The sequence below is a fragment of the Entelurus aequoreus genome, linkage group LG20 (genome assembly GCF_033978785.1).
Source record: "Entelurus aequoreus isolate RoL-2023_Sb linkage group LG20, RoL_Eaeq_v1.1, whole genome shotgun sequence".
Classification (NCBI taxonomy): domain Eukaryota; kingdom Metazoa; phylum Chordata; class Actinopteri; order Syngnathiformes; family Syngnathidae; genus Entelurus; species Entelurus aequoreus.
This window is the reverse complement of record NC_084750.1, coordinates 6,655,925-6,679,162: the sequence shown is the minus strand read 5'-3', so window position 1 is coordinate 6,679,162 and position 23,238 is coordinate 6,655,925. Positions and strand designations below refer to the sequence as shown.

The following is a 23,238-nucleotide window of genomic DNA, read 5'->3' as shown; positions in this document are numbered from 1 at the left end:
GAGAGAGATTCGGACCGAGAAAGCGAGGATTACCCCGTTAAAATTTTCCTGAGGGAACTCTCCTGAAGGAATCAATAAAGTACTATCTATCTATCTATCTATTAATTTGAGCGATGATGAAAGATTCGTGGATGAGGAAAGTGACAGTGAAGGACTACAGTGCAGTGCAGGATGTATCTTTTTTCGCTCTGACCGTAACTTAGATACAAGGGTTCATTGGATTCCACACTTTCTCCTTTTTCTATTGTGAATCACGGATTTGTATTTTAAACCACCTCGGATACTATATCCTCTTGAAAATGAGAGTCGAGAACGCGAAATGAACATTCACAGTGACTTTTATCTCCACGACAATACATCGGCGAAGCTCTTTAGCTACTGAGCTAACGTGATAGCATCTGGCTCAAATGCAGATAGAAACAAAATAAATAAATCCCTGACTGGAAGGATAGACAGAAGATCAACAATACTATTAAACCATGTACATGTTACTACACGGTTAATAATTATAATTCTCAGCCTGGCAAAGCTTAACAATGCTGTTATTAACGACACCATTGAAGCTAACTTAGCAACCGGACCTCACAGAGCTATGATAAAAACATTAGCGCTCCACCTACACCAGCCAGCCCTCATCTGCTCATCAACACCCGTTCTCACCTGCGTTCCAGCGATCGACGGCGCGACGAAGGACTTCACCCGATCATCCGTGCGGTTGGCGGCTAGCGTCGGCTAGCGCGTCTGCTATCCAAGTAAGTCCTCCTGGTTGTGTTTCTACAGCCAGCCGCTAATACACCGATCCCACCTACAACTTTCTTCTTTGCAGTCTCCATTGTTCATTAAACAAATTGCAAAAGATTCACCAACGCAGATGTCCAGAATACTGTGGAATTTTGAAATGAAAACAGAGATTTTTTGTATTGGATTCAATGGGGTACCAATACTTCCGTTTATCTATTGACGTCACGCGCATACGTCATCTTATATAGACGTTTTCAACCGGAAGTTTAGCGGGAAATTTAAAATTGCACTTTATAAGTTAACCCGGCCGTATTGGCATGTGTTGCAATGTTAAGATTTCATCATTGATATATAAACTATCAGACTGCGTGGTCGGTAGTAGTGGCTTTCAGTAGGCCTTTAAATAAATGTCGATTCATGGTCCTTGTAGTAAAAGTCAGTGATAGTCATTGTGCAGCTCGCCAAGCTTTATTGTGTAGCGCTCATGGTAGTTTCTAACCATAATGTTTTTGTTATGTTGAGGGCCCCACTGACTAGTTTTGCCTTGGGCCCCCAAATGAACAAATACGCCCTTTATGCCGCAGACCAATGATAAATAATCGCATTAGAGCAGTTCATGTTTTTTCCCTGTTCAGTTTTTCTTACTGTCGAGCGGTGTCATTTTTGTTGCACTTCCTGTTTTGGTTTGTTCTGCTGATCCTCAGCGCTATTCTCGTCCCCTGTGCCTGATTGCCAACGCCGGCGGTTTTAGGGGGAATATTTTCCCACCTTTTGAGGAAAATGGAACGCCTTTAAAGTTACTAGCCTTGGCCTTGGTTTTTCTCAACGAAGATGAAAAACTATGATGGCACCCTGTTTCTTATCTATCCGCACACACACATTATTCCCTCTAGTTTTAATGGTGTTAGGATGTATCAGGTGCGGAGAGTGAGAGTGGACAAGAAAGTGTGGGTTCCCAACACGTACGCCAAGTCAACTTTCCGTTTCAATCTCTGCCTAGGCGGAACAGCGAGATGAACAAAAAGCATTTGAAGAGAGCGACCATTTTAGAGACTGCTCTGGACTTTAGACAGCTCGGTCCTCTCGCCAGCGCTGGTACTGTTGTTGTTTGTACTTACTATTTTTTGTAGAATCAATTGGTAATTATTAATTTCTCGTCACCTCGCTTTATTTAGACAATTTTAGAATAAAATGATCTGGGAGGACTCTTCCCTTCAAAAGGGAGGGTCCCAATATCGGCCTCTTGACGCTAATTTAATGTCTTTTATGTTCAGTTGTCACGTTGTCGTTTGCGTGACCTGTATTTTTTTATTCAGCCTGGTACATAATTGAATGACCTTGTGATCTGCTCTTCGACTACCGCCTCTGCATCATTGAGTCACGCCAACACACGTGATGCAACATCGTGACAAGTGCTTCTCAATTATTTTCTTTCACTACTGACAACATGTTATTATTGATGTATTTTTTCTGTACAATGCAACATGTGAGTTGCATTCTTCATATGTGTCGCTGGCGACAACTTTTATTTTTTTCTTTCATTTATGTCACAAATTTCTCCTACGCTCTACCCCTGTTAACTCTCGACGCATGTGTTTCGGTGTACTTACTACTTCTACTGGGTTGTCGGTGGTTTTCTGCTTTTCGCATTCCTTTTACACATGTCATTTAATCTCTGCATAGAAAGGGAAATATCTGCCAACCCAGTTCAGGCACTGTGGCAGGCAGCCCTGTTTGGGGTCCTTAAAACTCCTGTAGTGTGCCAGCTTCTTTTTAAATCTGGGTGAACCACAGAACAGCTTACCTCTTGATTTTGCTTTCCTCATGCCCTCTCTAGTGGCCTTTACAATTTATTACCATGCACCTTTTAATATTATTACCGCCAGCGACAGACCTCCCCCCATCCTCTAGGCCGCCACTATTTAATTAGTTTATAGTCTTTTTCGTTGCGACACAAACCACACTGCCGCCATGCCACGTCTTCTCACTGCATGCGCATGTTCTGCAGATGCGCAAAAAGTGTCGGTCGAGGAGGGGGTGGGAATGCAAGAGAGAAGAGTTGCCAGACAGGAAATGACCTCCAGAAAGAGGGGGCTTCCCCAAGGGTTGTATTTTTCTGTCTCTCAACTCAGAGAGCTGACTATGATGTCTTCCAAGCGAGGGGAGCATGAGAACGAGGCCAATCAAGGGGCGCTCCGAGCCTTATGTTCTAAGAGGGTCATCCAGTCATGGTTCTGAAAACCATTTGAGCGATTGTCCCTCAACTTTGCTTACTTCCTGCATGCTGGTTGCTAGTGGCTAGTCCACACCATGTTGTGACAAAAAACTCTTCATGTGAACTTCCTTCAATCGCTCCTCATTTGGCCAAATTACGGTCAACACTTTTACACTTTCAACCTAACAGATCAGATCTGGCACTTCTTCTTCCAGTGTCGACGACCTGAATTCCTTTTCTCGCAAATGTCAACCATGTGTGAACCCCATGCTCCCTCTATTACCAGGAGTGCTAATGAGAAGAGTATACATTCTCAGAAATAAAGGTACAGTGTTTTTTCTGTCCCTCGAGGTGCACATACAGGTCTAATTATTGGATATCCTAGCTTATGCAGGGCAAGGAATGAAGAGATGAGCTATGAAACTGAATAGCGTAAGACCAATATAAGGGACTCCACCTTGCCAACAAATAGCTCAAATGATTATCATTTTCCTGCAGTTGGTAACCCAACCATAAAAGCAATGGGCGAGCGCAGACCTCCGTCAGACCGTATTGCCCAATAGTAAAGAATCCTTTATTAAACAATCCTGAATCCAGACGGTGAGTTAGATCGCCCCCAAAGCCGAATCACTTGTTCCATGTCTCATTTTTGACAATTCCTGGAAGTTTTATCAAAATGCGGCCTTACCTTTTTGAGCTATGTTGCTAACAACAAAGACAGACAGACCCCAGTGAGTAGACGGGCAACCGACACCGAAAAGACCCACAATTATGAACTTAGCAAAGTTTGCGATGGTCTGCAATACTGAGTCGAGTACAATGAGCGGACGACACGCGTCCCCAGAATGGCGACACGCGTCCCCAGAATGACCAATATTGTACTTTAGTCATTAGAAAACAAAGTTGAGAATTTGCCTCAGCTTCCTTTAGTTAACTGAAGACTGTAGAGTCCAACCCATTTGTACACTATTACAATAAAATCTGCTTTTAAAAACAGTAATACCTCTACTTAGGAGGTAACCTCTTCACACTTGTATCTCAAATCATCAAATCTTCGCTCACATGGTTAGAAAAACAAAGTTATGTCGATCTCTAGCTATGAGCTAATGCTAGCGAGTAAGACCGGATGTTTTGGGCGGCTGTTGCAGGGTTCACTTTGGCATATGCTATGCCAACTAAGGGCAGGGATTCTTGCAATTCCAATTTTAGCTTGTGACATTAGCTGAGAAACAGCTCTTATTTCAAAACACTCTTAAGTTGAGGTACCACTTTTGCACCTGATAATTGAGTTAATTTTGATAGTAACACTATAATGCACACTTTGCAATGTAACCTCCAAAGTCAAACAATTTAGAAACAAATGTTGCCAAAAGAGTCACATGTGCCTTTTATCATAATATTTGCTGAAGTTACATACAGTATGAGAATCCATTTTTGTTGTACTTTTGAGACATATTTTCAGAGAAATGCTTAAATTGAACTGTAAATTGTTTGGCTTTTACAGGGTGGCATCCCTTAAGTTTAGCTCCTAATACCATACAGTGATGAGTTAAATGTGTTTTTTCTGTTAATTTGCTGTGCATTGTACTCTTGACTCATGCAACTGTTTAAAAGATAAAAAAATCAGCATTTAATAGGCTTGGTTTGTTTACTTATACACACATTGAATAGCGTGGGAAGGCCCATGTCTGTTTTGTCCATTCATCCACATGGTGAGTGCACACGGGCACGCGCAGGAAACTCGGTCAACTCCCTCTCTTTGAGTGCACGTGCAACCCTGCAACTTGACTTGCTCATTTGTCAGGGTTGCAGAGGAGGGACCACAACCGTGTGTGTGTGAGTGTGTGTAATTCGCAGCAGATGACCACTTCAGGGGATGGAGTTTTTTTTCCAGAGGTGAGCATTTTTTTTCTCAGAAGGCACCAGAGCACAAATGACTTTGCTCTACATGCTGCTGCAGCGATGGAGCATTTCTGTGGTCTGGTGTTGTCCTCTGAGCAGCAACAAGTGATGCATTTGGTGGTCTCCTGAAATCAAATTGAAAAAAAGAGGACGCGGATGCCGCACCAGTGCCACCAGCGCTGTGGGGATGGATACCGGCTATTTCCTGGCGAGGACTTATTTTTTCCTGCTGTTCCTCCATGGATTCACCTACTCCTTCTCCTCCTTTCCCGCCGTGGGAGTTTGCCCCAGCCGCTGTGACTGCCAGCATCCCCAGCATCTCATGTGCGCCAACCGAGGTTTGCCCACTGTGCCACCTCACAGCAGCAATCAGGAGGAGGTGCTGGTCTTCAGCCTCGGAGGGAACTTCATTGCAAACATCTCTGCCCTCGACCTTGCAAGATACACCGCCTTAGTGAGGTTGGATTTACAGTTCAATCGAATCCAAAACATCCACCGTGAAGCGTTTGAGAGACTGTCCAGTTTGGAAGAGCTCTACTTGGGACATAACCGCTTATCTCACTTTGAAGCTGGGACTTTGAAACCGCTGAAGAAGCTTACAGTCCTCTATGTCAACAACAACGACATCCTACACGTATATCAGCAACTTTTTACCAGCTTGGACCATCTTGTTAAACTGCGCCTCGATGGAAATCGAATAGAAAGCTTGCAGGATTCCGTTTTTAAGGACTTGACCAATCTACGTTATCTCCACCTGGAGTCAAATAATCTGCAGCACATTCACAAAAATGCCTTTTCTGAACTCGCCCACCTGCGCTTTCTCAACTTGTCTCACAATAAGCTTTCCACCCTGCGTGGTGCCCTCACTTTTTCCCATCTCCAAGCCCTGACAACTTTGCTCCTCTCTGGAAATGCCATTCGGCATGTTGGGAATAAAATGTTCCAAAATCTACAAAGACTCTCCAAACTCTCTCTCAGTAACAACAGCATTACTCATCTGGGCAGAAGGACTCTGCTTGGCCTATCAAGCCTCAAAGAGCTCTTCGTGGACGGTAATGAGCTGGAGGAGATCCCAGCTGAACTTCTAGATCCTCTGAAACTCATCGAACATTTGGACATCAGTCGCAACCGCATTTCTAATGTTGACTCTTTGGCTTTCATGCACCTCAAACACCTACAGGTGCTGAAGCTAAATGACAACATCCTAACCAGCCTTTCTGGGGATGCTTTCAGACTAAACCCCTTCCTTCGTGATGTGGATCTCCGTGGCAACAACTGGACCTGTGATTGTCGCATGCAGGCACTGAAAAGTTGGATGTCTGCTGTGCATTCTGAAGGGAAATTGTTGGATGTGCTTGTGCAATGCCATCACCCAGCATCTCTAAGGGGGACATACCTGGACAATGTGAACAGTTCCCAGCTGGAGGCCATTGGTAATCGGACTCATTTGGGCAGGGGCCGAGGTGAACCTAAGGAGAGCCAGGGAGGGAAGCTGTGGATCAAGATAATGCAGGATGAGACCGGAAGGAAAAGAGAAGAACAAGTGCAAAGAGATCAAGGAGGCAAAGAACCAGAGTTGTCTCCTTCTATCGAACATAAGGAGTCCCTCAGATCCAAGTCACGGAAACGTGCCAAAATGGGTCCAAAATCTAAACCACAATCACAGCAGGGCTTTCCCACACCAAGTCATGCTGGCAACCAGAGGAGAACCCCCACTCCTTCAGTCCCATCAAGAGAACGCTTTGATCTTCTGAGGATGTATCACAAGTGGGGTCCTTCTGTCGTCACAGATCCATGTGTCTTCAACCACATCGTCATCACAAATGTAACCGTAGACCAGATAACGAGCAGCACCGTTGTAGTCTACTGGACAACCCGGGAGAATCTAGGTCTAGATGAAGTCCAGTATCGGATTTTGTTTGACAGATTCGGAACACCAGACCGCTTCCCGCGTTATGTTTACGCCCCTGCCTCATCCCGCTCTGTGACCCTGCAGGAGCTCAGCCCGGATGTCACCTACATGGTATGTGTGGAAGGCGTGGTCGCTGGTTCCGTGTGTCAAGTGGCACCCCGTGACCACTGCTCAGGTCTGGTCACGCTTCCCGAGAAGCACGCCTCCGCAACTTCTGACCTACAACTGTTGACGGTTCTTACTGTGGCCGGGAACGCCGTGCTGCTGCTGGTAATCGGAGGAGTGTGGCTGGGGCGGAGCCTGAAGAAGAAGTTGCAGAGGAGGAAGTCGGCGGTTCACGTGCGCCACATGTACTCCACCAGGAGACCATTTCGGCCCAACGTGGCGAGCGCGTCCGTGTCCGCTGACTTTACCAGCTACCAAAGTAGCCGCCTTGCCCGTCTTATACAACCAGAACTGGGAGATCTCATCGAGTTCCCTTGTGACCGCTTTCAGGATACTGGTTCCTCTCGCAGAGACAATGACTTACCCAGATTCTCTGACTAGCTTCCTTCATGGGATTTCACGTTGAAGCAACCATTTTTTGTTACATTATATCTTCAGGAATAATATAGACCTGAAACTTGGACATACCTTATGGAGTTGTAATACAACTGTAGAATTATGCTGTATTTCACAAGAGTGAGTACACACCTTTCAGTTCATGAACCAGTCAGTATATTATATCTTGAGGAATGGTGCTATAGAAATGAAACTTGGATATGATTTAGAGTAGTCAGTGCACAGCTTGTATAGATTTTCTATCCACTAACAATGACTCCAGACAGAGTTACTGTCTAAATAATGTCATGGTCACGGGGCTGACACCGGAGGGCTTTGGTTCATTGAGGGAATCACCTACTGTAATATTGTGAAGCACAGCACGATCCCCTTCCTTGGCAAAAACCAAAACCAAAACCAAAAACCCCTCTAAGTTGCTTTGCAATCATGACTGCATTGATGAATTCCATGGCCAAGAGGATTAAGGCAGTGATCGATATGATGGGTACCGAATTCAGTACTTTTATAGGTATCGACCGAAGTAAGTTGGTACTACTGGTTACAGATTCACGTAAAAAAATCAACCCTTGCCATATTTCGATATCTATGAGCATGTGACATCACGTCCGGTTCTAGCCTCTAGCACTTTGTGGGAAACCAGCAGTCAAGCACTCAGAGTGGACATAGCGGACTGCCTCGAGGTAATGTCACAATGTTCCATGCCAACAAAGCAAGAAGAAGGTGCTCAAAAGTAAAGTATGGCTCAACTTTCAAAATGAGCTAGCTCAATGCTAATTTTCATTGGATTTGCCACAGGTATGCTACCAGTCAGCATTTGCGATTTTCCGTGGTGATTTTAACACCTCCAAATTTGTCAATGAAAACTACAACTAAGATGCATGCTACAATCACACAGCTGATGTTTAATAAGTACAATACTTACAGTTTAAACACTTCGTAGGCCTCAACAAAATACAAGACTGGCACATAATAGCAAAGATTACTTCCTGGCTAAGGCAACACACTGTAGTTCATACACTACTGCCATCAAACATCTGACAGTTGCATACAAAGTCTATAATACTTACAAATGAGACACAGAAGTGTACAAAAACAATATGACAACAGAACAGCATAGCTTTGTGTTAAATAAATAACACATGTTAATAATTTACATTTATTAACACGTTTGAATACACTCAAAAGTACCGCAAATTGGTACCTTTTGAATACCAGTATCAATTCCCATATCGATATCCTGTATCATACAGTAGTTACTTTATACAAGCTGTACACTGACTACTCTAAGTCATATCTCAGTTTAATTCCTATAGTACCATCCCTTGAGAAGATACAATGGTTCCTTTGTGAGATACAACATACTACTTAACGTGTATCTTGCGATCTTTGAAGTATTGTGTTTTTCTCCTGGCAATAAAGCAACAATAGAGCCATTAGGGCCTTTTCAGAGCCCAAAGGAAGGCAAAAAACCATTTACATCCTCTTCCCTTGTCCTGTGCTTTTTTACATTTCCTCCCACCTGCTCGTGTTATCTTTTGTCATGTTTGGTCTGCAAGTGTGCATGAATGACCGATCACTGATTTCAACTGTGGTGCTAGTTTTGAATTTTTTACAGACATCCTCTTGTCTTTTGGACAGTTTTGTGTGTTATACTCTCTGTAAGAGCTCTTAAATGTCGTTTTTAAGGCTTTTTTAACAAGAAAAAGTATGTCGCTGGAGTGCAGTTTTATGTCTTGGCTGGAATCAAACCTGACCTTTTGATCATGAAATGCACATAAAGTCATTGTTTCTCAGACAAGCTGGCCTTATTTCTGAAATCCTGCAATATAAAAGTGCACATCAGCCACTTTTTAAGAGACGTTCATTTAATATGTTTCATCAAAATGAAATACTCTATATACTCTCTCAAGCAATGGACTCATACTGGAGTATTGGGTAACAATAACACAAGCTGTCACTAGAGGGCACTGTTGAGTCGTGAGCACCCTGCAGTACACTCCACATGAAACAATGAAGGAAAAAAAGCACAAAAGGAATATTTATTATTATTATTATTACAGACTAAAAGTACAGAGATTGTCACCATCTTTACAGTACAAAAAGAGTAATTGAAGTGCAAATTCAATTATACTACACTGTAAAAATGTCATTGTAATTCACAGCAAATTACTGGCTAATAATTACTTTCACAGTAGCAGTTACAGTAAATTACTGTTAAATATCTTTACAGCAATTTACTCTAACTGCAAAGCTGGGATTTTACAGTTCTACAAAAGGATTTGAAGAAATGTTCATCATTATTTTCACCATATTTTGTACACTATAACTGAAAGGTTACAACTTAGCCCTGCTATGTCACAGTTCATCACAATGAAATTACAACTCTATGCTGTAACGTCACACATTTATTTTTTCTATTACCGTATTTTTCGGACTATAAGTCGCAGTTTTTTTCATAGTTTGGCCGGGGGTGCGACTTATACTCAGGAGTGACTTATGTGTGAAATTATTAACACATTACCGTAAAATATCAAACAATATTATTTAGCTCATTCACGTAAGAGACTAAACGTATAAGATTTCATGGGATTTAGCGATTAGGAGTGACAGATTGTTTGGTAAACGTATAGCATGTTCTATATGTTATAGTTATTTGAATGACTCTTACCATAATATGTTACGTTAACATACCAGGCACGTTCTCAGTTGGTTATTTATGCCTCATATAACGTACACTTATTCAGCCTGTTGTTCACTATTCTTTATTTATTTTAAATTGCCTTTCAAATGTCTCTTTTGGTGTTGGGTTTTATCAAATAAATTTCCCCAAAAAAATGCAACTTATACTCCAGTGCGACTTATATATGTTTTTTTTCCTTTTTTATTATGCATTTTCGGCAGGTGCGACTTATACTCTGGTGCGACTTATACTCTGAAAAATACGATAATTACTTTTAACCGCATACTTACTCTACAAGAGTAGTCTACAGAACCACACGAGGAGACAAATCCGTTTGAATTTACAGTCATTCGTACAGAGAACTGTGGTTACAGTATTTTATTGTTAATTGCTGTGAAATATAAATGTCATATTTTTTTACATTTCATCAGTTGTTTTTCTTGTAATGTTACAGTGCATTTTTGATAATAGGATTTTACTGCGAAAACATACTGTTAAATGCTGTGAAATCATCAGTCATTTTTACAGTGTAGATCAGGATGTGCCGGGGGTTTTAGTTTGTTTTTTAAAAAAGTGCCTGAAAAGAGAGAGGGCATCATGTTGGGGTTAGATCATGATGCAATTATCATCTGAAGTAGAAAAATATTACTATTTGATAAGCTGCCCCTGCATTGGAAAAGAAGGCAAAAGGTGCACACTTGCATACGCTTTGTTTAAAATACCAGCTTATAGTATCTATTTTTCAAAATGAGTGCAAGATGGCGGAGCATGAAATAAGTGTGCATAGGTCAGAGAGGGCAAAGCTTTCATAGAAAAATACAACCAACAAAAACAATGTTAAGAAGTCTCTAGCGTGCAGACTGTTGCGTGTTGCCTCCCGTCGAGGACGTGGTGATGCTGTTGTGTTGGACGGCCCGCAGGTGACGCAACGAATCTACAGGGGTGGGACTTCCTCCCGGGCTCACCCCTGCTGCTGGACAACAGAGACAGCTGTCAATCAAAGTCCTGCGTGGGTTGTCCTGCTTGTGCTCCTTTTTGTGGTGCGACGGCTCAACAACAACAATCCCTTTTCAATCCAATAAGGCAAAAAATATCTCTTTTATTTATATAAAAAAACGAGTACTGTGCATGTACAAACATTTTAAAAAGGCAACAACAAAAATAGTATGAAAAATGGCACACATTTCAATTTGCGATGAAAGAATGTAATGGCCAGTTTGACTGAAGCCACAAAGTGCAATATTTTGTTTTTTAAAGCGTCTCATTTAAACGGCGAGTGCAGCGATTACCAAGCCCCATCAGAATAAAAGTGCTGATCTTCGCAATTAATTACAGCATTCTGCATGCCTTTACCATAGAGCAGGGATATTCAACTCCATTGTTTTGGGGTGGGACTTCTCCCTTCACTATTACTCTTATTTTGTACGAAGAACCAGCGTCCTTTACAGTACACATTTTATTTTGTAACAAGAATCTTCTGCTGTTTTGAATGACCTTCTACAAAAAATATTTTTCCAATTAGGTTCATCAGGTCTTCTAAGAATAATGTACTATTTATTCTTAAAGAACTGTGTTGATTTTCGTACCTGACGGTTTCGGCTACGGTTGTAGCCGAAACCGTCAGGTACCAAAATCAACACACTTGTCTGACTATAATAATAAAAATTACATGTATACAAAAAAGCTTGTCAAAGATCAAGCACTCTTGTGTTTTTAAGAATCTGCTGCAAAAATGTCAGTCTCTCACACGTTTTTTGAACTGAACCAATTGAACAGCCCAAATGATGAAAAAGAGGACCTAAGATGGAACCTTGAGGAACACCACTAGTATAAATAAATACAGGTGAAACGCAAAATATTTGAATATCGTGAAAATGTGGGTTTATTCCAGTAATTGGATTTACAAGGTGAAACTAATGTATGATACCGGATCATAACATGCAACTCAAGATATTCCAAGCCTTCTTTTGATATAATCTTGGTGATTATGGTTCACAGCTTATAAAAACCTCAGACGCTTTTGGGTTTTTAAAAACGGTAATCCATAATGATTTAACATGATCTGAAATAAAGGCTTGACATATTTCACTTTGCATGTAATGAGTTTATGGCCTTGTTCATACCCCAGGTCCATTCTGATTTTTTTTGCCCATATTCGACCTGTATCGGATTTTTTCATGTCAACATGAACAGTGCAATTGTGAGTTTGTCATATCCAACCCAGGCCCCTTTCGTATGTGGAAATAAATCGGATATGTATCGACTGCGACTGCAGTCTGAACGCTGCGGTCGCGTTCATCCGACTAATACGTCGTCAAATAGCGAGAAGTGTCATAGTTATTTGCCAAAATAGACGAGCCCAGAGAAGCACACGATCCCTTTTGGTGCAAGAGTAGCACGTTTATGGATGGTCTCATTCATCCAGGTCATGGTAGTCTTAGGGTGTTCAATCGATCGCAGCTGGACTGTTCAATTTGTTTTAGACCTGTTTACGCTGCAAGTCAATTCCAATTTTTTTTGCCCTGATTTTCTTATGTCAATGTGAACAGTTCAATTCTAAAAATTTTAAATCCGACCCAGGCCCTTTGCGTATGTGGATATAAATCGGATATGTATCGAATGTGACTGCAGTCTGAACGCTCAGGTCGCGTTCATTTGACTAATATGTCATCAAATAGCGATAAGTGCCGAAATAGACTCACCAAATAGTTGACAACGGAGCATAAAACAGGTGAAAATAAAAAGTTTTAGGAACTCGCGTGAAAGTGCCACCACTCCTGTCTGACTGCTCGCCCACAGACTTCAAGCAGACATGGAGGCAAAATACCCCGCAAAACTGCCAGAGCCAAAATACTGGTCCTCATCCATCTTAATGTTCCACGTGCAATAATTCTGTTCAGAAAATGTTGACTTTGATTTTGCACAAAATCCCTGAAATGGCCACAAATGTGCCAGTACTGAGACCAACTAGTGGAAGCCATGTTTACTTCCTTCAACACTGCAGTGCGTGCGACGTCATGTCCACATGCAGGTCAGGTTGCATTCACTTTAGAAATCAAATTTTTTTGTTGTCATGTGATCGGCCACTAAAAAGATCAGATTTGGCCAAAAAAATCTGAATTGGACACGATTTTAAAACAATTTTGAGTTTCCCCTGGAAGTTGAACAAACGACTGCTGACCGCATGTGAAGTAAACGAGCTACAGCAACACCTTAGTTCCATAAATCACAATAAAACGATAACTGCCGAAAAGGAGAGGCCTTAAAGAAGAACTCCTCAGTTATGTAAGTCACGAGTTTGGACGCCAGTGTTCTATGTTTGTTAGCCAGGTTCAAATGTCAATGCAAGGATCTGCTCCAACAGGAGCACTCTAGTCTTTTTAGGAAGTGAACTGAGGGGCCGGCATAGTGTCATTCCCGGGTTGGTTTTGGCCCCCGGGTCGCCAGTTGAATAGCCCTGCCATAGAGGGTAATGTAATGGCCAGTTATCCCAATACGTTTGTCCATCACGTGCTATGGACAGCGTATTTGGTCACAGGTGTAGACAATAGCAGGTCAGAGCTGGGTATAGTGGGGGTTACTCACTAGTGTACCCCTGTGCTTCTCTCTGCCTGGCTGTGACAGGACAGTCCTTGTGGGTGAGCAGAATCTGCTTCAGCTGTCCCACCTCCGACCTCAACGACGTCACCTCGTTCTACAGAGGAGAAGACACGGTGAAGTCGTGCGCAGGTGACGGAAAGAGAAGAGCGTGTCCCACCTGCAGCTGGAGGTTGTTGTGCGTCAGCTCCTCGGCTTTCTTCTCCAGCGACGACACCCATAGTTTCCTCTTCTGTCTGCAGCGCGTGGCGGCCGCTCTGTTGCGCTCCAGAAACTTCTGCCGGCGCTCGTCGGGGTCCTGCTCTGAGCTCCGCCTGCGGCGGCCGCAGCTCCCACCGGACTGCAGCGCGTGCTGGGAGTGCGGCGATTGGCAGGGGTGCAGCTGCTGCGGAACGGGCGACACCTGTGGACGCGGAGGTTTTTCAGAAAGGAGGTCTTCGACAAGATGGGGATGAAGAGTCATACCTGAGCAGGTACAGACGGGGGCAAGCCGGGAGGTGACCCTTGGGGGCGGTGAGAGGGGGGCGATTGGTGGCTGTGGGGGCTCCCGAGGTGCTGTGGATGGCATCGCTGCTGGTAGCTGAGGGATGTCAGCTGATGATGCGGGTGATGGTGGTGTTGAAGTGGAGGAGCCTGGTGGCGCTGTGACATCATCTCTATCATGGCGCTCGGAGGGTTGACCATTACTGGGTGATGGTGTTGGTAATGATGGCTCATCATCTGCTTGGACCTCTGTAAGGAAGCACAGGTACGAGTCGTGTGAAGGATACTGTCTAGAGCAGAGGTCTTCAAGGAGGGGTCCGCAGATGTGGGTGGGGGGGGGAGCATGAAATATATTTTTTATATTTCGTCTTGCAATTTTTTCACAAATGCAGATATCTTTAAATAGAATTGAACATTGAGCCAACACACCGTCGTGTAGTTGAATGTAGATAAATAACATGAATAAACATATTGTTATATTCATGCTACAGCGCTAATTGCTACCTGAGGATTAACATGCTAATTGTCAGCGAGTAATTGCTGTGCTAGTTGCCAGATAGCGATTAGCGTGTTAGCTGTCAGAAAGTGATTAGCCCACTAGTTGTCAGCTAGCTGTTAGCTGCACAATACTGTTATTTGAATATCGTTAGCATGGCACAATATCAAGGTGACTTTTAGGAGCAGTTTGATGTCTAATACAATAATAGTTTCATACAAGATGTACAAGTAGGGGGTTCCCCTTCCTCTCCATCAGTTTTGGGGTCTTTGGCCTGGAAAAGGTTGAAGACCCCTGGTCCAAAGGTGTATTTCTCTTGTCAGAGTTAGACATTCCGGAAAGAAAAAGTCCCGTTTTGCAAAACACTTCAGAGGATATGCAAAAAAAACCAAACGTGCAGCTATGACTCCTTTTATTGCAAGCTTTTTGTATCATGTGTCAATCAAAAGTCAAAGTGTTCTTGCTTGACACTGCGTGGAAGTGGACACAATGTATACAGTTTTGACTTTTTCAGTTACGATACGATACTGATATTGCAGCCTTGTGTATTGGATGATCAATCAATCAATCAATCAATCAATGTTTATTTATATAGCCCTAAATCACAAGTGTCTCAAAGGGCTGTACAAGCCACAACGACATCCTCGGTACAGAGCCCACATACGGGCAAGGAAAACTCACCCCAGTGGGACGTCAATGTGAATGGCTATGAGAAACCTTGGAGAGGACCGCATATGTGGGTAACTCCCCCCCCTCTAGGGGATGTTAATCCGATACAATATCAGCACAAAACTTAGTACATACTTTTATTTTGTAATGTTATCCAAAATTATCAATTGTTTGACATTCAAGTTAAACATTCAAAAAAGGTTGTGACATTTCGTCAATAAAATTGCATTTGTGCAAAAATATCGGTCTTTTATAAAGTTAATTCAAATGAAGCCAACAAATACTTTAATGTGAATAATCGCGATTATTCAAAAATTTGAGTGTGATTCATCTGGTTTTAAAAAACTAATTATTGACAAGTCCGAGTCCATGGTTCTCGCCCGGAAAAGGGTGGAGTGCCATCTCCGGGTTGGGGAGGAAACCCTACCCCAAGTGGAGGACTTCAAGTACCTAGGAGTCTTGTTCACGAGTGAGGGAAGAGTGGATCGTGAGATCGACAGGCGGATCGACAGGCGGATCGATGCGGCGTCTTCAGTAATGCGGACGCTGTATCGATCCGTTGTGGTGAAGAAGGAGCTGAGCCAGAAGGCAAAGCTCTCAATTTAACGGTCGATCTACGTTCCCATCCTCACCTATGGTCATGAGCTTTGGCTCCTCTCCACATCGAGAGGAGCCAGATGAGGTGGTTCGGGCATCTGGTCAGGATGCCACCCGAACGCCTCCCTAAGGAGGTGTTTAGGGCACGTCCAACCGGTAGGAGGCCACGGGGAAGACCCAGGACACGTTGGGAAGACTATGTCTCCCGGCTGGCCTGGGAACGCCTCTGGATCCCCCGGGAAGAGCTGGACGAAGTGGCTGGGGAAAGAAAAGTCTGGGCTTCCCTGCTTAGGCTGTTGCCCCCCGCGACCCGACCTCGGATAAGCGGAAGATGGATAGATGGATGGATGGAATTATTGACAGCACCACTTTTCAATGAAACAATTAGCATATCCCTCTATTTAAAGTCAAATAATAGTGTTTGTAAATGTCGGGCTGGCGAATCCAACGTGTGAATTCTTGCTGTCACAATGAAAATGCAAAATGTAAACAAGTTGTCATGACCTGTGGGTGCACATTCTCCCCCCCCCGAGCCTCCTAGACAGCAACTCAATCAGTAACAGCCGATAAGCATGCAACTCAGCAAGCACTTCGCGTCAAACTCCCCTTCCAAACAAATACCGGGTAGACAGGATCAAATATTGCAGTATATCAGGGCTATTCAACTGGCGGCACCGGGGCCAAATCCGGTCCGGGAATGACTCTCTACCAGGCCCAGTCCCGCTCAAAACTAGGTAGGCAGATATTTTTGCAGCAAATTCCTAAAAACACAATATTGCTCCTGTTCTAAAGAGCAGTGTTTCTTCACCAGAGAGAGCGTGTTTCTCAACTGTGGTCCGTATGGGTCGCGGCGGTACTCAGTTGTAACACACTTTTCCACCACTGGTGGCAGTAAAGACATTTGCAAACAAAGAGAAGAAGAAGTCTGTAGCTAAAGTCATAGAGAACTTTCTTAAAGGGGAACTGCACTTTGTTTGGAATTTTGCCTATCGTTTACAATCATTATGAGAGACAAGAAGACAAAATGTTTTTTTGCATTCTAACATAAGATTTGGCTCATCTTGGTGGCTAGCAATGCAGCTCATGGGAGCAATCAGTTCTACCTCTAAATCACTTTAGAATACATTCAAAAACCGCTAACAATACTTCATTTACGTTCTGTAACCTGTATAATAACCAAGCTGTAGCAACATTGTTATTGTAAGAGCAAATACTGAGGAACTATTTTTCTAGCGTAGTAACACATCGGCATGTATTAGCCGTAAAAGCTAACTACGGCGAAAGATAAGCTGGCTTTTACAACAATGCAAAACGCGTTTGAGTTTGTATTACACAACACAATGCGGTAGGACACCAATCTGTACTAAGTGGAAAACATGAACAATGATATTGCAGTATCTGTAAAGTATTATTTCCTGTTTTATTTGTACACAGCTAGCCAGACAGCATATGTACTGTAAGTTAATAACACGCATGACGTGCTGCATGTATCTTGATCAATATAAAGTGTGGCTCATTCGATGTACAGTTGTCTCTTTAGTACAGCTGTTTTTTCCAGTTTATTTGGGTAAGCACTCCATTTATGTGGAAATAGCTTGTATCCAAATTCCACATTTGCAGCTTTGAGTGGCTTCCAGCTCACTCTATCGGCTTCCGTCTGCTCCAACGTTTCACACTTCCTTTCCGCTGGCTTCTAAAAGCAGCAGTTCATCCTCAGTATATTCAGATTCAAAAAGATAAGGTTGTGAATCCTCATTTGTCCCAAAATAGTCATCTTCGTTGTTTCTTACTGAATCTGCCATGATTAAAACACACACACGCGTCTGTTTCTGGAAGTAGGAACATACGTTGTTGCAGGAAGTCGGAAGTGCGCTGCTATGGAAACGGAAATAAATGCGAGGAAGAAGTCAGTTCCGACAATGATTAAAATGACCAAAATACAGTAAATATTGAACATATTGATATATGAAACATTTCTCCCAAAATATGTTTTAAAGTAGAATATTTTATGTGAAGTAATTGGATCCTTAAGTAGGTCAATAATTCATAACAATATTGATTTCAATTAATATTTTTTGAGCAATGACAGTTTTTGGGAGAGAAAAAAAACATTAAAATTAAAGGACCACATTCATAAAAGTGTTAGAAATAAGTCATACATTGTTATTATTATTTAGTTATTTTTTTACACAACGCTTAAATCGCTTAAATCTCTAGATCAACTTTCAGGTCTATCTCTATATATGAAGTTTTTTTTGTTGTTTGTTTATTTCAATGTATTATGCTCTTTTTGTCAATACCACTTTTTTATGGGAAAAAAACTAAATATGCAAATTATCCCCTCCCTTCTCTCACAACGTTTGAAAGTAGGATATTTGATGTGAAGTAATTGTAGCCTTAAATAGGTCAATAATTCATCCATCCATCCATTTTCTACCGCTCATCCCTTTCATAACAACATTAATTTTAATTCATTGTTATTTTTGAGCAATAAAAGTTTTGGGGGAAAAAAACAAAAACAAAAAACTACAGTTCTTGGAAATCCAAAAGGGCCAAATTCAAAAAAGTGTTAAAAATATGTCATTTTTATTTTAATCTCTGGATCAACTTCAAGTCTATCTGTATACGTGATTTTATTTTAATGTATTATGTCCTTTTTGTCAAAACCACTTTTTTATGGCAATAAAACAAAATATGCAATATTTTCCCCCCCAAAATGTTTTAAAGTGGAATATTTGAGGTGAAGTAATTGGAGCCTTAAATAGCTCAATAATTCAGAAAAACATTGAATCAATATTATTTTTGAGCAATGACAGTTTTTTTGTTTTTTTTAAACAACAAAAAACCCTACTAAAATGATTGGGGATCAAAAAAGGCCATACTCATAAAAGTGTTAAAAATAACTCATACAGTTACATAAAGTTTGTATTCTTTTCTTTTTTTTAATGTTTATTTTAGGCCCTTTTTGTGAAAGAAAACTTTGTTTTTCATTTTGCAAACACACAAAATATGCAATATGTTCCCCAAATAAAATTTCAAAGTGGAATTTTGGATGTGAAGTAATTGTAGCCTTGAATAGGTCGATAATTCATTCCACCATTGATTTTGATTCATTATTATTATTTAAAAAAATTTAAAACAGCCTGTGTTATTATAGTCAAAACTGCAACTTTTTCCCGTAGCGTTTCACCTGTTTGTTCTTTTATTCCACCTTTTATAATTATAACTTTTTTAGTATTTGTATATGCTGCGGGCTACGAATGGCCCCCGGGCCAAACTTTGGACACCTCTGCTGTCATAGGGATGTTCTTTGACTGGCTTTTTTGCAGAAGGTCCTTAGAAAAAACAGCAGGGCGCTCCCGTATAAATATACAACAATCCAATGTCTACTGTGGAGCACGCTGGTTCCCCAGAATAAACAAAACATGACTAATAGTGAAGGGAGAAGAACAATTTAGTTGGTTTATGCTTGATATCTTCACACTTTCACATCATCTGAGCAAATATACGGGCTAGTTTATCCCCATCTCACATTTCTCCTCCACTTGGAGAGAAGGTAGAGCGAGAGAGAGAGAGAGAGAGAGAGGGAGGCATCGTGTTTGCAGCATGACATCACCCCCCCTCCATGGCAATATTGCTATCTGCTCCAAGTTACACAATATTTCTTCAAGAGCCGACTCTTTTCCCCCCACCAGCCCTCCTCTCTTCCACTTCAACCATCCAGAGACAGTGAGGGGAAAATGGGAGCACATGAAACAGCTGCCAAGGATGAGGTCACTGTGCTGTCTGTGCCACACACACACACACACACACACACACACACACACACACGCACACGCACACGCGCACACACGCACACGGGACAGGACAGGGCAGGAGTATTTCAGTTGTGTTTACTACATAGAAACACCCTGACACTGGGCACACTGGGCTAGTGATGACATCATGGATCTCCTTGGCCTGCATGACACACGCTGTTGATATTTCCGTGTGAATGAAACTTTTACCGTCCCACACTTGAAGATACTTTCGCCAAGGTGAGCCCTCAAAGTTGGGTTCCGGTTTGGATGGGAGCCAGCGATCCACTTTATTTAGCGTGCGTGTGTGTTAAAGCAGGTCCCTTTTTCACGGTTTTCTTGCAAAGTGGCCTTTGATAGCTCACGCGTGTTTAACAATTGATACAACAAGTGAAGAGAGAGCTTCTGCAACATTTACCAGCAGAGAGGATTGTTGATGCAGTGAAATGAAAACAAGCAAAAAGCCACAGAGGGCATGTAGACTGTGACTTCCTGCAGTGTGTGTGTGTGTGTGTGTGTGTGTGTGTGTGTGTGTGTGTGTGTGTGTGTGTGTGTGTGTGTGTGTGTGTGTGTGTGTGTGTGTGTGTGTGTGTGTGTGTGTGTGTGATGTCACCGAGCATTCCAAGTGTGGCCTTTTATTTGCGCACAAATTTACAAACAGGCTTTGAAAAAAACGTTTCAAATTAACCGCAAGAAATAGGAATCCAAATAATTAGGGATGTTCCGATCAGGGTTTGCTGCTACCGATTCCGATACGGTTCGTATAGGAACAAGCAATGTCATCGAGCAGTGACTAAGTTTGTGGTCAAAAGCTTGCAGCAATTTGCCACATCGATGCTCCTTCAGTAGGGGAATGTTCAACTGTAGTCGGAGATAAGTTGCATGTTTGTTTCCCGGTTTGAAATATTCCACGTTGCATGTTATGTGTCATTATTTTAGTTTTACTTGTAAATCTAAACAAACCTTTGCAAGGTATATTTTCTAGGTAGATGACAAAGATTCTTAAAAGTTTCAAATTTTTCACGAAATGTTACATTCTTGTGTAATTTCCACACACTTACTAAAAAAAACTATATTTTCAAATTTTTATTTCCTATACTATGTGTCTCTTAAAGGCCTACTGAAATGAAAATGTTTTATTTAAACGGGAATAGCAGATCCATTCTATGTGTCATACTTGATCATTTCGCGATATTGCCATATTTTTGCTGAAAGGATTTAGTATAGAACAACGACGATAAAGTTCGCAACTTTTGGTCACTGATAAAAAAAGCCTTGCCTATACCAGAAGTAGCGTGACGTCACAGGAGGAAGGATTCCTCACAATTCCCCGTTGTTTACAATGGAGCGAGAGAGATTCGGACCGAGAAAGCGACGATTACCCCATTAATTTGAGCGAGGATGAAACATTTGTGGATGAGGAACGTTAGAGTGAAGGACTAGAGTGTAGTGCAGGGTGTATCTTTTTTCGCTCTGACCGTAACTTAGGTACAAGCTGGCTCATTGGATTCCACACTCTCTCCTTTTTCTATTGTGGATCACGGATTAGTATTTTAAACCACCTCGGATACTATATCCTCTTGAAAATGAGAGTCGAGAACGCGAAATGGACATTCACAGTGACTTTTATCTCCACGACAATACATCGGTGAAGCTCTTTAGCAACGGAGCTAACGTGATAGCATCAGGCTCAAATGCAGATAGAAACAAAATTTTAAAAAACCCTGACTGGAAGGATAGACAGAAGATCAACAATACTATTAAACCATGAACATGTAAATACACGGTTAATAATTTCCAGCTTGGCGAAGCTTAACAATTGAAGCTAACTTAGCTACGGAGCGGCGGCGGCGGGCGTTGTAGCTTTCGACGACACCCCGGCCGCCATCAGAGTCGGCAAGAAGCATATATTTCCCCAAAGTTACTTACGTGACATGCACATAGCGACACGCACGTACGGGCAAGCGATCAAATGTTTGGAAGCCAAAGCTGTACTCACGCTAGCGCGTCTGCTATCCAGCTCAAACACAACACAACCTACTGGTTGTGTTGCTGTAGTCCGCCGCTAATATACCGATCGCACCTACAACTTTCTTCTTTGCAGTCTCCATGGTGCATTAAACAAATTGCAAAAGATTCACCAACACAGATGTCCAGAATACTGTGGAATTTTTCGATGAAAACAGAGCAGTTTGTATGGTGACACATTGGGTCCGAATACTTCCGTTGCCGTCGTGACGTCACGCGCATACGTCATCATACATAGACGTTTTCAAGCGGAAGTTTCCCGGGAAATTTAAAATGTCACTTTATAAGTTAACCCGGCCGTATTGGCATGTGTTGCAATGTTAAGATTTCATCATTGATATATAAACTATCAGACTGCGTGGTCGGTAGTAGTGGCTTTCAGTAGGCTTTTAAGACCTCACTGTTGGCTTTGCAAGCCCATGTTAGCTCTAACTAAATTGATACTAACACATATTTTTACATCTTATCTTTTTTTCCAAATAAGAATCGATAAGAGAACCGAATCGTTGAGCAGAATCGAAAGTGGAATCAAAACAGGAAAAATCTTGTCAATTCCCATCCCTCGAGGAACTCTGAAGAAATGTTTATCCTTTTCGCGATTTGAACGATTCGCACAGGCGAAAACAACACGAGAATAGGACATTTTTTCTTCCGGAAAGGCTTAATGAACGCTTTTGACAACATTCGCTCGCTTGACCGCCACTTCCAGCCTCGACATCAGGTGAATACAACCTATACAGTGAAACTCTTTCAATGTGCTATTAACGGTTTAACAATACTAACACTGTATTTCAACTAGTTCCATCTTCTCTTACTACATACAATTTGTTTGATCAAAACAAAGTCAAAAGTGCACAATTACTACGCATAAGCTCCTTAATGATATTATTATTATTATTATTATTTGTATTTTGATCTCAAAATCCTGGCAACTGAGCTGCCATTTTTATTTTACTGTAAAAGCTATGGTTGTTTTTACAGTGCATTACTGTAACTGTGAAAAACAGTATGACTATTATTTTTACAGTAAAAGTCTGGCGACTGAGCTGTCTGTTTTTTTTTTTTTTTTTACTGTAAAATCCTTGGTTGTTTTACAGTCCACTACTATAAATTTAAATCGGTACCATTTAGTATTTTTTACCATAAAATTCTGGAAACTGTACTCCCAGATTTAGTTGTTTTTGTCGTTTTCAAAGTGCATTACTGTAAATGGGAGAGAAAAAAATGTTACTGTAAAATCTATGGTCGTTTTTACATTCTTAGTGTACTTTGAAAAACGGTACCCTATTTTTTTACGGTAAAATTCTGGCTTTTTTTTTTTTTTTAACCGTAAAATCTACAGTTGTTTTTACAGTGTATTGCTGTGAATGGGAAAAACGATACCACTGTTATTTTTACAGTAAAATTCTGGCGACTGAACTGCCACTTTTTTTTTTACTGTAAAATCTAATCTATAGTTGTTCTTGTACAGTCATCCATCCATCCATCCATTATCTACCGCTTGTCCCGTTCGGGGTCGCAGGGAGTGCTGGAGCCTATCTCAGCTGCATTCGGGCAAAT

At 41.8% G+C, this 23,238-nt stretch overlaps 3 protein-coding genes across 5 annotated transcripts in view; 2 read left to right on the top strand and 1 right to left on the bottom strand.

Annotated features, from left to right (window-relative positions):
• LOC133635885 (juxtaposed with another zinc finger protein 1) overlaps positions 1 to 23,238 on the top strand; it is a 104,045-nt gene that overhangs the window by 15,007 nt on the left and 65,800 nt on the right. The gene's annotated exons all lie outside the window — the stretch shown is intronic.
• tril (TLR4 interactor with leucine-rich repeats) lies at positions 4,880 to 9,129 on the top strand. The gene has a single exon (XM_062028761.1). It carries the CDS (start codon positions 5,046 to 5,048, stop codon positions 7,314 to 7,316), a length of 2,271 nt encoding a protein of 756 aa, XP_061884745.1. The 5' UTR covers positions 4,880 to 5,045; the 3' UTR covers positions 7,317 to 9,129.
• LOC133635883 (cyclic AMP-responsive element-binding protein 5-like) overlaps positions 9,485 to 23,238 on the bottom strand; it is a 56,847-nt gene continuing 43,093 nt past the window's right edge. For both annotated transcript variants that reach the window (XM_062029303.1, XM_062029302.1), the window contains 4 exons: positions 14,074 to 14,340; positions 13,769 to 14,011; positions 13,597 to 13,705; positions 9,485 to 10,984 (listed from right to left, as the gene is read on the bottom strand). In XM_062029303.1, coding sequence (XP_061885287.1) covers positions 10,860 to 10,984; positions 13,597 to 13,705; positions 13,769 to 14,011; positions 14,074 to 14,340 — 744 coding nt within the window. In that variant the 3' untranslated portion in view covers positions 9,485 to 10,859. The remainder of the gene's footprint in view (positions 10,985 to 13,596; positions 13,706 to 13,768; positions 14,012 to 14,073; positions 14,341 to 23,238) is intronic.